Source organism: Brachypodium distachyon, chromosome 1 (assembly GCF_000005505.3).
Source record: "Brachypodium distachyon strain Bd21 chromosome 1, Brachypodium_distachyon_v3.0, whole genome shotgun sequence".
NCBI classification, from domain to species: Eukaryota; Viridiplantae; Streptophyta; class Magnoliopsida; order Poales; family Poaceae; genus Brachypodium; species Brachypodium distachyon.
Genome location: NC_016131.3, coordinates 53,829,580 through 53,849,720, shown reverse-complemented (window position 1 = coordinate 53,849,720; position 20,141 = coordinate 53,829,580). Strand labels below are relative to the sequence as shown.

The 20,141-nt window shown below is 42.0% G+C and overlaps 1 protein-coding gene across 1 annotated transcript; it reads right to left on the bottom strand.

Annotated features, from left to right (window-relative positions):
* Positions 1-43: 43 nt before the first annotated feature.
* LOC100828456 (U-box domain-containing protein 57) lies at positions 44-9,684 on the bottom strand. Its single transcript, XM_010231723.3, is given in 12 exon segments — positions 44-448; positions 1,238-1,981; positions 2,047-2,285; positions 2,598-2,685; positions 4,761-4,868; positions 4,940-5,008; positions 5,853-5,961; positions 6,045-6,133; positions 6,270-6,320; positions 6,995-7,111; positions 9,252-9,374; positions 9,494-9,684. Coding segments are annotated over 12 exon segments (1,962 nt in total). The 5' UTR covers positions 9,521-9,684; the 3' UTR covers positions 44-250.
* Positions 9,685-20,141: the final 10,457 nt, after the last annotated feature.

Genomic DNA, 20,141 nt, shown 5'->3' with positions numbered 1-20,141 from the left:
CGGATCCACCTTGGTTGATGTGGGTTCAGATGAACCCACACAATTTATGAAAACACCTTTAAATATACCAATATTTGTTACAAAAATCATGTGATAATACCATCTGTGTGACAATAACCCCTTCGATAACTTTCTTCTGTCATACTACTATATATAATGCCAAGCCCCCTAACAAGATTAACTAGAGCTAAAATGTTCACATACAAGATACGGAGCAAACTCTATAGCAAGAACTTTGGAGAATCGAGGGTCAGGAATCTGACTGCCTTTGTTGCTGAAGGTGCTCCTGAATGGAGGAACGGAGGGCACGATTAGGGATGAGATTGCAATTCGGAAGGGCCAAGTTTGTCATTGGAGACCTCAAATTCCCGTCATCAAGCCAGCGCCTTATAGCTTCAGCTTCATAGGTGAATCCATCGGATGCCATTAGAGGATCATTCATGATCTCCTGAAATATAGGAGGCACCAGTCAATAAGAATCTAGAGAGGAAACTTCTATAAATGCATTATATGAATTCAGCACACTGGAAAAATTCAAAAAAATAGAAGGAAATTAACTCATATTTCCATAGCTTCTAAGATTCTATCTAGCCACCGTTAACCTTCAAATAGTCGCCTAACATGAACTATTTTTCTATTGAATGACGAGCCTCCAGATTCCAAGGTATTAGAAAATGAGTAAAATACACCATTAGTCCATGAACTCGGCAAAAATGAACACTTTAGTCCACGAATTCGGAAAACGCACACTTAAACCCCTTAACTAGAGTTACCGTGTCACTTTAGTTCAAAAACGGTTCGTCGAGACTTAAATACGCCACGTGGCCACCACGTCAGCTTCGCCAGGACTGCAGGCTGCTACTCGATTTTCTCAGGATTTTTTTTTTGCAAAATCACCATGCCCGAGCCGCTCGCGAGGGGCAAGATGGCCGTCCTCAGACAGGGATCCTGGGGCCCTGAGAACCACGCCGTTGCAGCCGCCGCCTCCCCTAAGGTTGCTATCAAGACCACAATGCTCAATTTTGATGAGAGAACGCCGGTGAAGGGGGTCGCCGAAGCCGACGTGGTGGGATTAAGCCTCACCGAACCGTTTTTTTGGACTAAAGTGACACAGCAGTCCCAGTTTAGGGGTTTAAGTGTGTGTTTTTCGAGTTCGTGGACTAAAATGTTCTTTTTTGCCGAGTTCATGAACTAATGGTGTATTTTACTCTTAGAAAATGCTTGCAGAGTTATTTACCTTGAGTATTGGACAAATGAAGTGAGCAGGAGGGTAACTTCCTCTAGAAGCTGATTGGATATACCGCCATGAGGCTATAGGGAGCTTCTCTGTCAGTGGCTCAATAACTGTCCAAACTTTGGTTAAGAGATCAGGCCGTTTGTCCCTCCTCATTTCCACACAGCTAAGACCAAGGAGTGCCAACTGCTTGGCTTGTATGTAAGGCCAGTCCCCAGCAAATTTATCAATGAGCAAGTGCAGGCTATCACTCTCCAATGCTTCCGAAACTTTCTTTGCAATAGCTATGGGGGGCATTCCAGTCAAGAGACGCAGAATAATAACACCCAGTGAGTAGACATCAGAAAGGGGTGTGAGCTCCCCAGTGGTGAGGAACTCCGGATCCATGTATGGAAGCCTTGTTGCTAGGTTTGGTGGACAGGTGCCAGGTTGGAGAAATAGGGTAGACGTTCCAAAGTTGCAGAGCTTGCTTCTGTAGTTGGCATCGATGAGGATGTTGCAAGGCCGGAGATCGCCATGGACTAAAGCACTGGGCTTATGTGAATGAAGGAAAAGCAGTGCACAACAAACCTCACCAATGATCTGAGTACGGATGCGCCATGAGAGAGGTGGAGAGTCAGTAGAACAAACAATGTGGTCTTCAAGGTTTCCCATCGGTAACCACTCATACACGAGAGCTGAAGCCTCAGCGCATATTCCAATTAAGGTGACAATGTTTGGATGTCTCCCTTGACGAACAACATAAACCTGTGGTAAACTTGCGTTAGTGACAAAATCAGCTAAGTACCACTATCACACTAGGTGCAGGCTACCTCTTGTTGAAATAGGCTCTTGGATCTGCACATCTTGATTGCTACTGTGGTATTGTGTATAGTGCCTTTGTATACACGTCCGTATTCAGTGTCTCCAACCTTGCACACATCCTTGAAATCCTCTGTTGCTTGTTGTAGATTCACGAAGGAGAACTCCAGAATAATCTGAGCATTTTGATCCTGTAATTCTTCCACTTGTCACACTACGTTGTCTTGTTCATGTTTCAACTGGTTACATTCTGCATTATATCAGTGTAGGTTATCAGTTATATAGTGCTGTGCTACTAAATAACTTAGCAGTGTAGATTATATATTGTTGCTACCAGGCAGTTTATAATTTAGTTCATGCGCATCCCCCGACGTTGGCCTAGTTCTATCCTTGTATAGTTGCCAAAGGCTCTTTTCTTTTCTTTCTTTCTTTCTTTCTTTTATTTGGCTTTCTTTGAGCCTTTTGGCTCTTTGTTGTTGCCTGGTTTGTACTTGCGCTTTCTTCTCAATGAAATGAGCGGCGTGTTTGAGGAAAAAATGAAAAAGTAGTAAAGAGAATATACCCATTTTTGCCTTTTCTATTTGAAGGTCACACTGGCATTTTGACACAACAATCTTCTGTTCTAGAGCGTGTATCTTCTTATGTGCATCCTGTGTATAATCATGTAAACAACATCTTGTAAGTGGTACGAACTAAAGGTACAAGGACTATAAATAAACATGGCCCAAATAAAGGGAAATACTTCATAGTGTCTAGTATGTACCTTAGTCAATTTCTTAGGAGAAAAAACTTGCGGAAAACTAAAAACAACAAACAGGAAAAAAACATTTAGCATCAAAAGGTATTCAAGAAATCCAAGAAAACAAACTTAAAAAACCAGTAGGTAGGGCAATTTTTATGTGTTTTCTTTGCAAGTATTGCCACAGCATCAGCCATGTTATCAGGCATGGTACCAAAAACACCTCAGGAATTTGCTCTTGTAATAGAGGTCTAGGCGGTATGCCAAAACCAACTCAGTGATTGGTCTAGATAGAGGTTAAGCAGTAGAAATGTCCAGTTATATAGTCTGGTGGATTAGGTCACGCACATCAAAGTTCAAGGGGTAATATAGACTGTTTTTTTTACTCCCTCCGTCCAACAAAAGATGTCTCAAATTTGTCAAAATTTGGATGTATCTAAACATGACTTGGTGTATAGATGCATTCAAATTTAGTCAAAGTTGAGACATCCTTTGTTGGACTGAGGAAGTATAAGACATTTAGCACTTGACACATTAGAGAAATTTGCAGTACCAACCGGACATGAACCATTCGATATAACATACTCATATGAGCATCTAGTTCTACAATCACTGTCATCCGTCCGGCTCCAAGATTCACAATGGCAATCCTGTGATGCTGACGCCATATCCACCATCATCCTCTGTGTCATGGTTCTCCTCCATAAAATTCCACTTTGTCAGTGGCATGGTTCTCCTCCACTGTGTCCTCATGCTCCCCCCCACCCCCCACCCCCCACCCCCCCGCGTTGTACTGCACCTCACAATCATGCATCACTGATCTCACTGGTGGCCTTGTTGCCGCATTCTTCGCCCTACCGTATGTACAAAACCTCCAGCACAATTTGAATGCATATTTTCCATAAAAAATATATTTGAATGCATATTATACTCATGTACTGTGTACCATAAATAGTGCACAGTATCTGTGTACTCACAGTATGATATGTTTATGTACTGTGAAGACAAAGTTGTACAAAAAATTTCATTGTAGGATATCTTGTATGTGTACTGTATATCTCGTATGTGTAATGTATGTCTTGTCCAAAATTTAAAGTGATAAATAGTGATATCTTATTAAATCAACAAATGGATAGGAGAAAGAATTAGCTTGTTTGAGAAAAAGGAGAGAGAATTAGCTCATGAAAAGGACATCTATTTTTTTTGTTGCCTAATTGATTTATAATATTTCACAAATTTTAGCTCAGTTCAGTAAGGGTACATGATCATAGACTCATAGGAGTATATATGTTTTTCCAACCACTAAACTGGTTACGGAATATACTATTTGGAATGATGATATGCTGAAATAGGAGGAGGATCCCCTGACGTACGGTGCTGTGGCTTACACGTGGGGCCGGTGCCACCCGTCAGCCACCCCCATGGCAGCAGCCGTACATCAGAGGAGCTGATAGACACAATAACAAGATCTAAAAGCCAACTGAACATACAAGTATGTAAAAACACAGTTTTAGTGCTTAAAAATCCAAAGGTGCAAAGGGTAATTCAAGATCTAAAAGCCAACAGCAACGGGCCTGAATAAGACTTAAAAGTACAAGAACACAAGACAATGGGTAATTCAAGGGTGCACTAAGTAAAACATGCAATCGAGTGCAAAATATATTTTCTAAATGTTGGAAAAATTTGACAAAAAGTAGAGAAATTAAATTCTGAGTCACAGATGTGCTAGCAAATTTTCATGAAAAAAGATCATTTCTCTAGCCTGTGTAAAAACACAAGTTTTAGTGCTTAAAAACTTCTTTTTTTTAGCACTCAATTTCTTTTCTCTGAGGGTGCAAAGATATATTTTTTATGAAACATACAAGCATATTAATGACTCGAACCTTTACATATGTAAATGTTTTAGCTTTTCCGTATTTATTTTTAATTTAGTGTTAATCATGTGAGTGTGTTCGAGCTATTTCACTGCTCTCACAAGACAAGTACCTTGACACAATGAACATGCTCGAAGAATGTTAGAACAGAAGGGTATGCATGCTGGCTCAATGAGTAGCTTGGGCTTTTCTGGTAGCAAATGATGTCCCCATGTTCAATCTGCAGAGAACGTGAAGAAATTAGGTCTTTAGGAGTGAGTGGAAAACAGAGGCATGTCTACCCAAACATACCTGGCCGCCTGAAAAGGTATTATAAATGTCTATAGCTTCACATTGCAAAGGTGGTTTGAATTGGATTTCCTGCATGTGCATGTTAAAGTGAGAAACAAGTACGTATAATGTACAAAACAACACATTTGAGATTACGGGAATGGCGACCTTGATCATATATGCCAAAGTTGGTAGCTCTTTGATAATATATCTCCTAAGTTTGTGATCTATTATAACCCCCACAGGGATTAGTTTGTAAGAATGCTTTTTCTTTGCTATAACAAATAGATCCCTGTACGTCAATGACCACTTTTCCTTTGAAAAAAAAAAGAAATAAAAACGAAGTTTGCATCGCCTGATCATGTCTTGTTCAGTTGTTGTCCTGCACAGCTTTGACAGCCGGTGTATGTCAACAAAATTACACAACTACAAGAAGGCAAGAGACGGCCCTGGACAGCGACGGAGACATCACCGACGCCCTCCCGGACACGCTCCTACAGCACGTCCTCTCCTTCCTCCCAATGCAGAAGGCGGGGCGTGGGAGCCGACACCCATCCAAGAGAAGCCGTTGTTTAGTTGCCTTCGGGTTTTCTCTTTCTTTTTGGGTTTTTCCCCTTTTTTCTATTTTGGTTTTGTTTTCTTGTTTGCCCTCTTGTACTTGCACTTCTTGCGCCTTCTTCTTAATGGAAATGACACGCCGCTCGGTGTTTTCGAGAAAAAAGAACAAGAGAAGCAGTCCGTGGTGGCGACAAAGCAGAGTGCCACCGCTTCCTCCTCGATGGGACTGACGGATGGCAGGACCGGGACTGCGGGAGCAGCAGGATGGGGTTGGGTACTGGAGGTTTGAGGATGTGGAATGGCAAGAGGTCAAGCATGGCGCTAATCTGGTAAATAGAATGGCAAGGGGGGAGAATGGCTTGGTGCAAAACCTTACCTCATACAACATTATTTCCTCATCAGCACGAAAACCAGCCAGATTTCTTAATTTTGGGAGAATCTCTGAAGGCCTCGATGAAGCTTTGACAAACAGCATTCCAATATATCTAGGTGTTTCATACAGAAAAACAAAGAATAAATGAGAGTTCTAGATTGCTGAAAAAAAAAGGAGAGTTAGAAACAAACTAACCGTAGCTGGGTTTTTTCTGGGTCATAAAGCTTTAAAAACACCAGTAGATCTTCCCTGGATAGATTCCGTGGGGTGGAAGGATTAAGCACCTAAAAGGAGCCAATGCTGAGAGAAATTTAATAAACATAGAAAAAGACATTCGATGGGACAAAAAGGCCCTCTTAAGTCCGCAACAGAAAATGTAGAAATAGCAAAGAGATATTGAAGTTTAGGCTTAGGTTCAACCTCCAAAAACAGCTTCACGTCATCAGAAGATTCCAACAGCAATGTTCCCACCTACAAGAGTCATTGTCTACAGTTCAGTCTTTTTTCTTTCTTTCAGAAAAAGGACTATTAAATTGCTGTGTGTTATCTCTGCAGGTGGAGCCAATACCAAAAGGCAACACTGTTCATAAAGAAAAAGGCATGCATATCCATCAACTAAACCATATGACAGGCAATTTTACACAAATATAAATGCCTAAATGGGTACCCAATTACCTAGAAGATAAATGGGTACACCAAGAAGATGCTGCTGGAAGCAGGTAAGCACAAGAAGATTTGAAGAAACAACTAAATGAGTACAATGATATGCTTTATCTGCTAGTCAGCAGATATGTCATGGAATCGGAAGTACAGAATGACTGGGAGCTAATACTTTGCAGCATTATACAGAAACCCCTCTACAATAAAACGAGGATAGAAACAATAATGAAAAATCATGTTTGTTTTGGAGTGATATATCATTTACGTCAACTGTATAGATCACAATGCATAATTGTATCAAGAAACAGTCATCAGGAAGTAATCTACTCCCTCCGTTCCATAATTTTTGTCTCAAATTTGCCCAAATTTGGATGTATCTATTTCTAAAAAACGTCTAGATACATGTAATATTTCGACAAGAATTATGGAACGGAGGTAGTAAATGGCAAAGAGCAGTACATAGGACGATCGCATTGCCTACATACAGATTGCTTGTCTTCACACAATGCCCGGAAGGGACGGCATGTCCCATTTTGCCGTCCACAAAACAACCAAAGGCGTTGAAATTGAACATCGGTGCCAAATACTTCCTTAAGATTCTCCTGTGAAGCAATTTAACCAATAAGTATTATCACATAATTATGAACCATGAGAAACGATTTGCTAAAGCTAAAACAATAAATATAGATATATCTCCAGTCAAAACAAAATTGAAATATACCATTTAAGCTCAAAAGGAATGTAGATATACATTTGCTGGAAAACAAACTGTCCTGAGAATCATCAGGAGTTGTTTTTCTTTTTTGAAGTTCAAAAATTGAACATCATTCTATCGGCAGAAGTATGTAATAGATAGATTTCACAGTGAAGGCTACAGTAAGAAGCATTGAAAGAATGGAGATCAATACAAGCATTATAATAACTTGGGCATATCTTATATGCCACTAGGTTTGCGAAATGATGGATCTAGCACCTGAGTTTGCATGCAACCAGAAAAATTATGTCCCTACTCACTACTGTTTAATGCCACTTTAAATTGATACAGGTAGAAAATAGAAGAAAAATCCATATTAGATTGTGCAGCATGGTCTGAATGAAAGCGAGGGCGGTCATGGGGAGGTCAAGCTTGACAGATGGCCCTGGTGTGGGAAGACTAAGTCTTTTGATCACCAATGCCATGCCTGGCACACGGCCTGGGTGTGGGACGACTTGGTCTTCTGGTCACCAATGCCATTATCGTCAAATCAAGTTGAGTTCACAACTGATTTATCATCAAACAAGGTTATTTAAAATGACATGGAGCAGCAGTGACATGTGTTTGTAGTTTCAATAATACTTACTGTACCAAACTAAGGTGGCAGCTTCAATATTTTACAAACTCAAGTGAGCATATAAGATCTTTTTTTTCTGAAAAAGAAAACCTTTAAGTACAGCCGATGTTGCAAGTTTATGAGCATTGATGCTTCGCTTGCGAGTAAGAAGCTAAATAGAACCATGTTTTTTGTTAGAAATTCAAATAGAACTATGTGAAACTACAAGAATATGAAGCATGGTATACAATGTACAATTGACGTTGCCAAGGAGTAGTTCACAAAGGTGTAGAGTTTGATGAGTATGCCAACTGTGAGGGCTCCTTGCAACCTGGAAATAATCGAATGCTTTTGTACCACCAGCAGAAGAGAAATTAGTATTTAGACTATAGCAGTAGACCTGTACTACAGTTTACAGTTCCCACATTATAAGCGATGTTTGGGGAATGATAGGCTTGAATCATTCAATTTATTCGCACACAAAAAAAATTAGCGTACAAAGAAGAAACTGCATCAATCTATTGAGCACGCCTTCTACGACTCGTGGCTATTCCTATATTTGATTCACTAGGGGTCAGCAAATCACAGACAAGAATGTCGGGGACGAAATATTCGTAATGGGAAGTTGCCATCTCATTCATAGGTAAGAACAGGCTTTGCTGAGGGTGTGCTAAAACAAAAGGCAGGCAACAAGGCACAAATTGGGTTGAAGGATGCTGTAGACAAGTCCCTTCCTTTATATAAAAATATATATTAATGTGTTATCATATTTTTAGGAACAATATAAGCATTTGAAATAATTTTGCAAAAGCATCCAAGCATGGATGGATCATGGAAGTTCTTCCGTCAGTAATAGAAAGCAGCAGGTTGACCCATATTCCTGCAATACTTTCTACTTCAAAAGTCATTATGTAATTGAACATCATAGATGCACTATAGTTAAAATTCTAAGTAGTACCATTAGAGTATGTAGCCATGTACAATATCAATATGTTCTGCATGTATCACATGACAATTTAGGTTAGTATACTAATAGCCTAAAAACAATTACAGAATCCCATCTAGAAGGTCATGTGCAACGGCCAAATGGAGCTGTGCAAACACCAACTTGACTGAGATTTGCAGACGTGATTTCTCCAGTTGCCATCATAAATAAACCCAAAAAATATATAGAAGGGTAAATAAGTCAAAACTTTCAGCAACAGTCTACACAAGAAGTACAATGTTGGTCTGGCACAACTACCACACCCATCAAGGCAAGACCTGCTAGAGGGATGAACACTCCTCCTTTCAAGTTTGAAGCATCAAGTCAATGAATCACAGATCAAGAATTTTGCGTTTTCTCAGAGAAAAAACATTAAAAGTACCAAAACTAGTAGCCCAAAATTCGCAACGAGGACTTTTGGAGTTAAAGAACGCGTCATGGCTATACCTTGAGATGGCGTATGGGCAAATCAACCAGCACACTGAAAGCCCGAACTTTGTCGAAGTCGACGAGATCAAAATACTGGCCATCTCTCCCAATATACGAGCGCAAATCTTCGTCCCTTGCCACCTGGAGGAAACCAAGAAACCCTAGAATTAGAATCCGAGCTACTCAATGCTTCTTGTGTAGAATTAGCCAATTAGGCAGGAAATGGACTAAGAACTCCAGAAGAGCAGAGGATCGCGGACCTTGATGCTGATTCTCCGAATCGGCATCGCGGCGATGTGCGATGGACACCGCCGACGGGGTAACCGGGGGAAGAAGACTGGAAAAGGAAGGGGAGGGGCCAAATTCCGGCTGCTGCAGATTTTCTAGTGGCTCGGCAACCTGGAAGTTTTAAGGCAGCGTGGAACAGAGAGCGTGTGCGACGAGGGTTTCGCCAGAGGTTTAGCCGATTACGGCAAAGGCCGAAAACCCACGGTTATTTTAGGTATGTCTGATTTTGCCCTATTAAAATTTTGGCAACATATATTTGTTTGGTCTTTATTTGGTGGTAGCCTAAATTTTGGTTGCCAAAAGAAATCTTGCCAATTTCACGCACATCTCTTCAATTTTGATAAACCACGGGACAACAAATCCTTAGCAAAAATTGGTAGGGCAAGTATAGACAAAAACCAAACACACCCTTCTAGCCTCGCAGCGGAACTGTAATGCTATTGGGTAAGGCACAATCCGTTTCGGCAAAATGCCGTAAAATAACGGTGTCATGTGATTAATTTTTTTTCTTTGTATATACTAGGTTAACTAAGTTTATGCCTTGCAATGGAGATACAAAACAATTTATCGTTTAATAGGAATGAAAAATATGAAAGAATCGATGTGTACTCACCATTTATCATATAATGATGTGTTTTTTTTGTCTATATGTAAAAATATGCGAAGTTCTGTCACTAATTGTGACAGTGCGGGCCGAGCACAAATAATACAATTGATGTGAATGATTTAACGGAAAAAAACAGGCCATGAACCGTCTTCTCATAATTGTACAACACCACCTATTTGAGGCCTACGGAAACACCATCATAAAATCTTGTCTCGGAAGTAGGCGATGAGGGTGGAGACACGGTGGCAAAACGTTGACACTGTTCATCAGGTCGAACACCTGATCTAATTAAGCTTCTACCTTCGGCTTGACAACCTCAGAGATAACCAACTAATGGTGTCATAGGCTCCCGTCGTTTTTATCATTTTCCCATTTGCTTCACAACCCCAAAGATAGTTTTGCCCTACATTCTGATCATTTCTGACAACACACCATCCATTGATCTAATAACATACACTTTCACTTCCTGCGATGCAAGCAGTGGAACATACATATGTCAGTGTGCGTGGCGAAATTAAAAATTACGACCAACCCAACATCTAGCTTGATAAATTAAATAGACATCCAAAAGTTGGATATATACAAATTCTAGTAGATTGACAACATCTAGCTTAATTAATTAAAAAGATATCCAAAAAAAGATGATATATATCCAAATTCTAGTCGGTTACCAACGTCTAGCTTATTATTTTTTGGGATAATTACGTCCTTGACACTACCAAAGTGCGAAATTCAGGCTGTGCCACTATGAAATTCTATATGCCGAGCATACCACGAACAGTGCGGCATCTTTTCCTTTAAGCCACACGGCACCGTTCCAGCCGTTTGCCGTTAGGTGCGACCTCTCTGTTGTCTCGTTTGACTCCCTTCTTCTGCTGTGGAAGCGCCATGTCATTTGAGTCGCTTCTTCCCCGGTGGAACCCACACAAGTGTCATGTCATTCTTACGACGACGATTGAATAAATAATTTGTGTCACATTCTTACCATGGTGGGATACCCATAATTTTGATGCGGACAGAATAAAACTTACTTCTCCAGTGGAACCCACACAAGTGTCTAGCCACCCTACCACCGCTAACCTACACCCATAATTGGAGGAAGGCCTATGCATGGGCACTTTAGGGCAGGCGGGCCCCCGCACGATTGATTCTCGTTTTCTTCTTAGACTTACTTGTATTGATATTTGTAGAATTTATTTGAAGCTCCAACCAAACTCCCATATGTATGAAATTTTGAGGGTAAGTTTAGAATGTTGTTATCCACCGACAGTAATTTTTTTAATTATCTTGGATCAAGTTTGAAATTCTGTGATTTATTTGAATTCAAAAGTTGTTTAATTCAAACAGGGTATTAACTTTGTCCTGTTGACCTGAATTTTTCTTATCAGCTCACATATATTTAATATCAGCCTCTGCGAAATAGTCAACCAGAATTAATTTAATACCCTGTTTGAATTAAACAAGTTTTGAATTCAAATAAATCCCATAATTTCAAAGTTCCACCAAAATAATCGAAATTTCTACTGCAGGTGGATAACACAATTCTATATTTAAAAAAATATAGAAAAAGAAATGGAATGGCAAAAGAATTGGCGGTCTTCCCTGGCGAAGGGGCGCACGGACCGGGCCGGTTCCACCCATCGGGTACCGGGTGCCGTTGCTGCTCGGCATGCCAGCAGCGCGTGACTCCCGTCTGCCGATGGAGTGCGTCCAGGGGACTACCGAGTCTGGCGCGTGAGCACCGGCGAAGGGGCGCCCTCTGCACTTGTTGCACCGATGGAACATGGGCCCCTACAATGCACCCCAACGCCAGGTATATCCCGCCACCCTAATGCCCCCGCTCGGGTGACAAGCCAGCGCTGCCTGGCTCGGCGAGAAGTTGTTTCGTGCGCGCGTATTTGAATGGCGTGCTGCAGGGCTAATCAGGCGGTGTGGGACTAAACTTTGATCCGGATGATCCGCGTCGTGGTCGAGTCCAGCTCGTACTTGCTTGACTTGAATCCGACTCGAGCTCGCTGCAGATTGTTTCCTGCATATCGGATCATCCGGCCGCGCTGGAAGCTTCTCGATCTTCAGGGGATCGGAGCCGGCGGCTCGCTGCTGGAGTTCATGTCCTCGGCAGGGCTGCACGCGCTGTTCACATCCCAAGTCCCAACCAGCCGACCAAGAGCACCAGGTGCAATTTTGAAGATCATCCATATCCTTGACCTCGATCATTCATGGCACGCGGCGCGACCTTGGGGTCTAATCGAATATTTGAGATGCGGCGCACCAGAATGCACCATGTTAAATCTTTGTCTTGAGAAAAAAAAAGCAGAGTACTTTGCGGAGAGAAACCAAAAAATAAGAGTAAATTCCACAAAGTTACAGCTTTTGCGTTAGTCGTGTCGCTGAACTATTATTAACGGAAAAGAACCACACTTTTTGAATCAAGTTGTCTCGCGATTTTGCTTGATTTATTAAGGTGGGGCCTGCTTGTTGGTCGCACGTTGTTTTCAACATGGCCCGACCCGTTAGCCCGCAATTAAACCCCTGGCCTCTTTCTCGCTCCCGCAAGTTTTCGGAACCGGAGCGGTGTCCGATAGGTGGGCCCCACTTGTCAGGACTCAAGTAAAATCGCCTACATATCCAGTTTCATGTTGATCGAGACAACTTGATGAAAAAGTGTGGTCCCGTGGACGGTTTTTCGTTAACTGTGATTCGGCGACACGACTGTCCCAAAAACCGTGATTTTGTGAAATTTACTCAAAAAATAATTCACTCACCTAGCATACCCGATCTGACGATTTTACAAAAATAAGTAAATAGAGACGCAAAAATGCATTCCTCTTCATTATGATTCAGTATGGAGGATGATATTCATGCCTAACTGAGATGCAGCACAGCAAAGTGCATGATGCAGAAACACATGGCAAACTTCTCTGAGCTGACCGATGGCAAGTTAGTAAACACTATTCTATGTTCTCTTCCTTTATGTATCTAATAATTAGGCAGGAAAAAGCCACTCAACTAGTGATGTCCAAAGCTGCATCCCGGGCCTAAATTACGAGCTGGGGTATGTCCTGAACAGCTCACCGGATTGGATCCTCTGATAAGACATACATCCATGGCAAGTTGACATGTAAAATTTATCAAACATATCAGCATACAAAATTGCACACTGCAGCTATTGCTGGGTAGCATATCTAGTAATACTTCTCACAACAGTCCAAACTACTCCCTCCATTCTTTTAAAGAGATCATATTAGTTTTTACTAAGATATGATTTTGACCACAAATTACTATTTTAAGACGTATTTTATATGGCATGAAATTTGTATCGAAAGGTTTGAAAAAAAAATCTTAAAAAATGGAATGGCAAAAAAAGAATTGGTGGTCTTACCGGGCGAAGGGACGCAATATCAGGATGGCAATGGGGCGGGTCTGGACGGGTCAACTAAATCCATATCCATATCCATCGTCAGACCAACTATCCATCCACGAAGATATCCGTGGATGCAAAACAATATCCACATCCATGTCCACCGGGTATCCATGGATTATCCATATCCATGCAGTATACTCCATCCGTTCAATAAGTGACTCAAATTTGTGGTGACCCAGGATAAAATTTAAGGTGTGGTGGAGTTTACATGAAAAAAATCATATGCATAAATGTGCGAAAGCTAATTGGATTACTAGACATATACATTACTTTGTGTCCAACAAAAATAATAATAATCCAAAAATAAAATATTCCTATTCAAAATAATAATACAAATTCACGTCACTTATTTCAAGACAGAGAGAGTACTTTATTACAGTAACGGAAAATACATCTATCGAGTAATGGATCCAGATGTCAGTAATTTATTTATTTTAATAAATACCGGGTATCCATGGATCAAATATGATATCCGTACCTGCTCCACGAATTGACGGGTATACATGGGCCGGATATTTGCCATCCTGAGGACGCACGGACCTAGCCGGTTCCACCCATCGCTCAACGTGTGCCGTTGCTGCTCGGCATGCCAGCGGCGCGTGACTCCCGTCTGCATCAGGAGTGCGTACAGGGGCCTACCGAGTCGGCGCGTGAGCACCGGCGAAGGGGCGCCCTCTGCACTTGCTGCACCGATGGAACACAGCCACCACGATGCACCCCCACGCCTGGTGTATCCCACCACCTTAATGCCCCCGCTTGGGTTACAGGCCAGTGCGACGTGGCCCGGCGAGTAATCGGTCCGGTGTGCGGGTATTTAAATTAGGCACTCCAAGATTACGCCGGCGGTGTGGGACTAAACATCGGGCGAGGTAATCCTGGTCACTCCGATGTGAAGTCCTCGTCCCCGCGCGTGCCTCCGCGCTCCGCGGGCGTTTTGGTCGTCGCCGCCGCGCGCCTGGACTCCGAAACCAGGTCGGTCCCGAATTCTCAATTGATCGGAGTTAATCCATCACGGAAAGAAACCAGACTGGTCTCAGATTCCCAATCTGTCACCCTCAAACAAGTACTGATCGGAGCGTGAAAAACAGAGTATTGATCGGAGTTAATCACGGAGCCCCCTTTTCTTATCTCCACCGATCCAGCAGAGATGACCATCTTGTCTTTGGAATAAGCTTCAAGGAGAGCTTTGGTTCAGCCAAACGAGGAGTCCCAAGGTCTTTCGGTCATGTTTGTTAACAAGAAGATGTTCCGATAGTATAGAATCTCTCTTCGGTTGTAAACGCGTCCGTATGAGATAAAGACGGTTGACGCGATCCCCAAGTTGTAACCCTAACCGTGTAACAATCCTTGTAAATCCCTAAGCCAGGGTTTCGGCTCTAATCAATATAAAGCAACGCGGCCTCCTACGGGAGGAGATACGCTTCCCATAACTTTTTTACATACTAATGATCATAATTCTAACCCTGATTCTGCTAATATCTTCTCTGAAGAATGCGGTGCAGAAAACAGTGTGCAGGATGATTCTGCAGCAAGTTCAGGTACCGGCACTTCCCCTGAGGATGATTCTCCTGCCCGGTCCTCTCCTTCTGTGCCTGCATCATCATCGGATCGGACGCCCACCCCGACGCCAACCGATTCTGCTGCCCCTACGGAGTCATCTGCCAATCCGAGTGACGCACATGGTGGGGCTAGTGACGGGACGCAACCTAGCCCCCCCCACCACCTCGACAGCGTCCACATCGCACGCTGTGGCTCCACCTGCTCCATCTCACGTCCGTACACGCGCTCAGCATGGCATTGTCCAGCTGAAGAAATTGTTCCCCGGCATCATCCGCTATGGTCTCGCGTGCACCATTGATGAACTGCGTGACCTTGCGACAGCCCTGGCAGATCCAAAATGGAAACATGCCATGGATGAAGAATACAGTGCTCTTCTGCGCAACAAGACATGGCATCTTGTTCCCTCTCCACAAGGTAAAAATGTTATCGATTGCAAATGGGTCTATCGCATCAAACGAAAACCAGATGGCTCCATTGACCGCTATAAAGCTCGATTAGTAGCAAAAAGGCTTCAAGCAACGGTATGGCATTGATTATGAGGACACGTTTAGTCCTGTTGTTAAAGCTGCTTCTATGAATTGTGCTTGCTATTGCTGTTTCTAGGGGTTGGTGCCTACAGCAATTGTATGTATAGAATAAGTTTCTCCATGGTGTTCTGGAAGAGGAGGTCTATCTCAAGCAATCCCCAGGTTATGAAAATAACTCTTGCCCAGCCTCTGTATGCAAGCTGGATAAGCCCTTTATGGACTCAAGCAAGCTCCTCGTGCGTGGTACTCTCAGTTAAGCACCAAGCTTGTTAGTCTCGGTTTTTATTCCTCTAAATCAGATACATCTCTGTTTATTTTCAACAAAGCTGGCATCACAATATTTGCCTTGATCTACGTTGATTACATCATTATCACTAGCTCCTCTGAGCATGCAGTTGCAGCTGTTCTCAAAGGTCTTAGGCAAGATTTTGCACTCAAGGATCTTGGTGCGCTGCATTACTTCTTGGGGATCGAAGTTAGGGGGAAACAAGGAGAACTCCTTCTCACCCAAGAAAAGTATGCGACTGATCTCTTGCGCAAAACATGTATGCACCTGACCAAACCGAGCCCTACACCATTGTCTCCTACAGAAAAGCTATCAGCACATTCGGGAGAGACACTAAATGGTGATGATGCCACAAGGTATAGAAGCATTGTTGGGGCATTACAGTACTTGACCCTCACTCGTCCAGATATTGCATTATCTGTTAATAAAGTTTGCCAATATCTTCATGCTCCTACCACTGAACATTGGACTGCTGTTAAGCGGATTCTCAGATACATTAAAGGCACTGTGTGTCTTGGACTAACGTTCAAAAGATCACAGTCTCTATTACTCAGTGGTTTTTCAGATGCAGACTGGGCAGGTTGTGCCGATGATAGGAGATCGACTGGAGGGTTTGCTGTATTTTTAGGTGGAAACTTGATATCATGGAGTGCGAGAAAACAAGCAACCGTCTCCAGGTCAAGTACTGAAGCTGAATATAAAGCAGTTGCAAATGTGACAGCCGAGATAATATGGGTACAATCAATACTCAAGGAGTTGGGGTTGACTCAGAATCGAGTCTCCTGTCCTTGGTGTGACAATCTAGGAGCGACATATTTGTCAGCTAATCCAGTGTTCCATGCGAGAACTAAACAAATCGAGATTGACTTTCATTTTGTTCGAGAGAAAGTAGCTCAGAAAGAACTTGAAATAAGGTTTATTCCTTCGGGAGGTCAGTTGGCCGATGGATTCACAAAACCACTGTCGATCGGGTTGCTGAAGAAGTTTATACGCAATCTCAACTTAGCCGGGCACGTTGAGATTGAGGGGGAATATTAACAAGAAGATCTTCCGATAGGATAGAATCTCTCTTCGGTTGTAAACGCGTCCGTCTGAGATAAAGACGTTTGACGTGAATCCCCAAGTTGTAATCCTAACCGTGTAACAATCCTTGTAAATCCCTAAGCCAGGGTTTCGGCTCTAATCAATATAAAGCAACGCGGCCTCCTACGGGAGGAGATACGCTTCCCATAACCTTTTTACAATGTTTGGATTGAGCCCAACTTTGTCCTACCGAATATTTGGCTAGTCAAATAATTGATTATTATGTTTTTGCTAGCTCATGAGTTGATCAACTTTGACAAAAAAAAATTGAATTAGAGTTGGCAAAGAGGCATTGACTTGCCAAATAGTTTTGAACCATTTAAACAAATACCAAATTTTGATTAATGACACAAAATTTTGGTAGGATGCATTTTGGCACCAAACTAAACACACCTGACAAAAAATAGAACCTTGACAAAGATAAGTAGATATGTGAACATGAATCCTCATGTAGCCCGTATCGAAAAGTTTCAAAAAAAATAAGGAAAAAATAACTGAACGACAAAAGGTGGTGGTTTTGCCAAGCAAAGGGGCGCACGGACCTAGCCGGTTCCACCCATCGCTCAACGGGTGCCGTTGCTGCTCGGCATGCCAGCAGCGCGTGACTCCCGTCTGCATCAGGAGTGCGTACAGGGCCTACCGAGTCGGCGCGTGAGCGCCGGCGAACGGGCGGCCTCTGCACCTGTTGCACCGATGGAACATAGCCACTACGATGCACCTCCACGCCTGGGGTATCCCACCACCTTAATGCCCCCGCTTGGGTTACAGACCAGTGCGACGTGGCCCGGCGAGAAGTTGTTTCGTGCGCGTCTATTTAAATGTTGTGTTCCCTGATTAATCGGGCCGTGTGGGACTAAACATGCGATCGGAGGATCCGCTGCAGCTTGGGCCTTTCTCCGTTCTCCGGTCGGGCTCGGTGATTTCTTCTGGGACGACCTCCTCCCAGACGTTGATTAGAGCGATCCTACAACGCGCGTACGGTTCGACCGCCGGCAGGGATTTCCTTTGGCACGCTTTAGTGTTAATCAATCGACCGCCGGTGATCGATCTCAGTCTTGGCCGTCTCCTTTCTTCTTCCTTTATCTTCTCTGTTTTTTTTCCGCCGAGAGGATTTTTCTTTCCTTTGTGGCCCGGTCTCAGGAGTCCAGTCGTATATGAACCCGAGTCGGAGTAAAAAAATTGTCTGTCTAGCAATTCTTGTAGGGCATTTTCTGATGGCCGAACAGCAACCCGGAGTTGTTGGCTGGGTCATATTTGCTATTACTGACTATCATCAACCTGAAGGAGACCATGCAGCCCTGGGATCCATTCCAACCAAGCAAAATTAATACCGTCGATCTCTTCTATTCCCCCGTTCCTAAATACTTGTCGTCAATCGTCAACAAGTATTTAGGAACGGAGAGAGTACTAAGTAACTTGTGATGTATTTCTCTGAGAGCATGTTACAAACCAGATCATTTGTTAGGCAGTCTACTCAAACTGCGATGTAGTTGATGAATTGCCCGGTTAATGTAATCCTCTTGCCGTCTTAATGGAATATCTGTTTTCATTAAGAAAAGTCTCAAAGATTTCAATGGATTTTTAAAAGTTTGATTAGAGGACTCTAATCCTTAAAAACAAAATTCACACACTCCAACCTTTTAACCAACTCTTATTTGAAATTTACTTGTGTGGAGGAAAGAGAAATAGAAGAGAGAAGAGAACTGATTTTTCGCAAAGAGTCAGCCTCTTAAGGAATTTTTTTGACTAAGAGTTAGTTAAGAGCGGACATTTTTACCATTGTAAAAAAATGCATTTAATGCTAACAAATCATCTAGAATTAGTTTAAAGACACAAATCATTGCATCCGTTGTTTTACCATTGAGTTTAGATGACGTGCAGAGTCAATACTAACTCTACTATTACGAATGCCCTTATGGCTAAATCGCCGACAACCAGACTGGAATTGCGACGTCATTTCCACAATGGGTTCTTGAATTTTTCCTTTGCTTCTCATGAAAAGTCCAAGTCTTTACAGGGAAATGGTTCTTGAACAATGGACCCAATGAATTCATGGCTAAGTTTTTAGGACAGAAATTCTGGTTTTGTAAAGCCTATTGTCATAAAACAATATCGTTTTTTTTCCTTGAAAAAAACAATCCACGTCAGTTAATCCGAGAGCGTGTTACAAACCAGATCATTTGTTAGGCAGTCTACTCAAAATTGCCTGGTTAATGTAATCCTCTCACCGTCTTAATGCCATGGAATCTCTGTTTTCATTAAGGAAAGTATCAAAGATCTCAATTTATTTTTAAAAGTATTTTTATAGGACTCTAATCCTTAAAAACAAAGTTCACACACTCCAACCTCTTAGTAAGCTTCCGCTGGCTAAATCGCCGACAACTAGACGTCATTTCCCCTATGGGTTCTTGAATTTTCCCTTTGCTTCTCATGAAAATCCAAGTCTTTACAGGGAAACAGTTCTTGAACATGGACCCAACGAATTCATGGCTAAGTTTTTAGGACAATTTCAGTAATAAATACTCTCTCGGTCTCATGTTAAGTGCCTATTTTAGTGTATATATGTGTCCATGTTTAGATAAATTTGAGTCACTTAATATGAGTTGCAGGAGGTATAAGAAAGCAATCTTCTCTTGTATGGCATTTTCTTCAGTTTTTGGTTTACATATTTGACTGCAAAATCAAGTTGTCCACAGAGAGATCTCATCTTTTGATGGGGAGCGAAGCCAACAACGTACACCAATAATTCGGAGAGGGGCAATTGGTCCGGCGAGGGAATAAAGGCTCAGTTATTTTTCCTATGTTTTTTAGTTATAAATTTAAAATGTGATGTTTTATCTTATTAAAATTTGAATTGCATTATAGAGTTTATTTCAATATATATTTATTGTAAACAAAATTGGGCTCTGAAAAATATTAATGTATATAAAAAATGTGCACAACTTCTAAAACGTTTCTACAGATAATTTTTCATTTTTTTTCATAAAAGACAATACGTTGCTATAAAAAATAATCACAAAAATTACAAATAAATATTTTTGTATCTCTTTATGTTCCATTTTATTTCTACCTTATGCTTGTTGGCCCGCCCGTGCTTACAATTAATCAATTTTTTTGCAGTTAACACAATTAA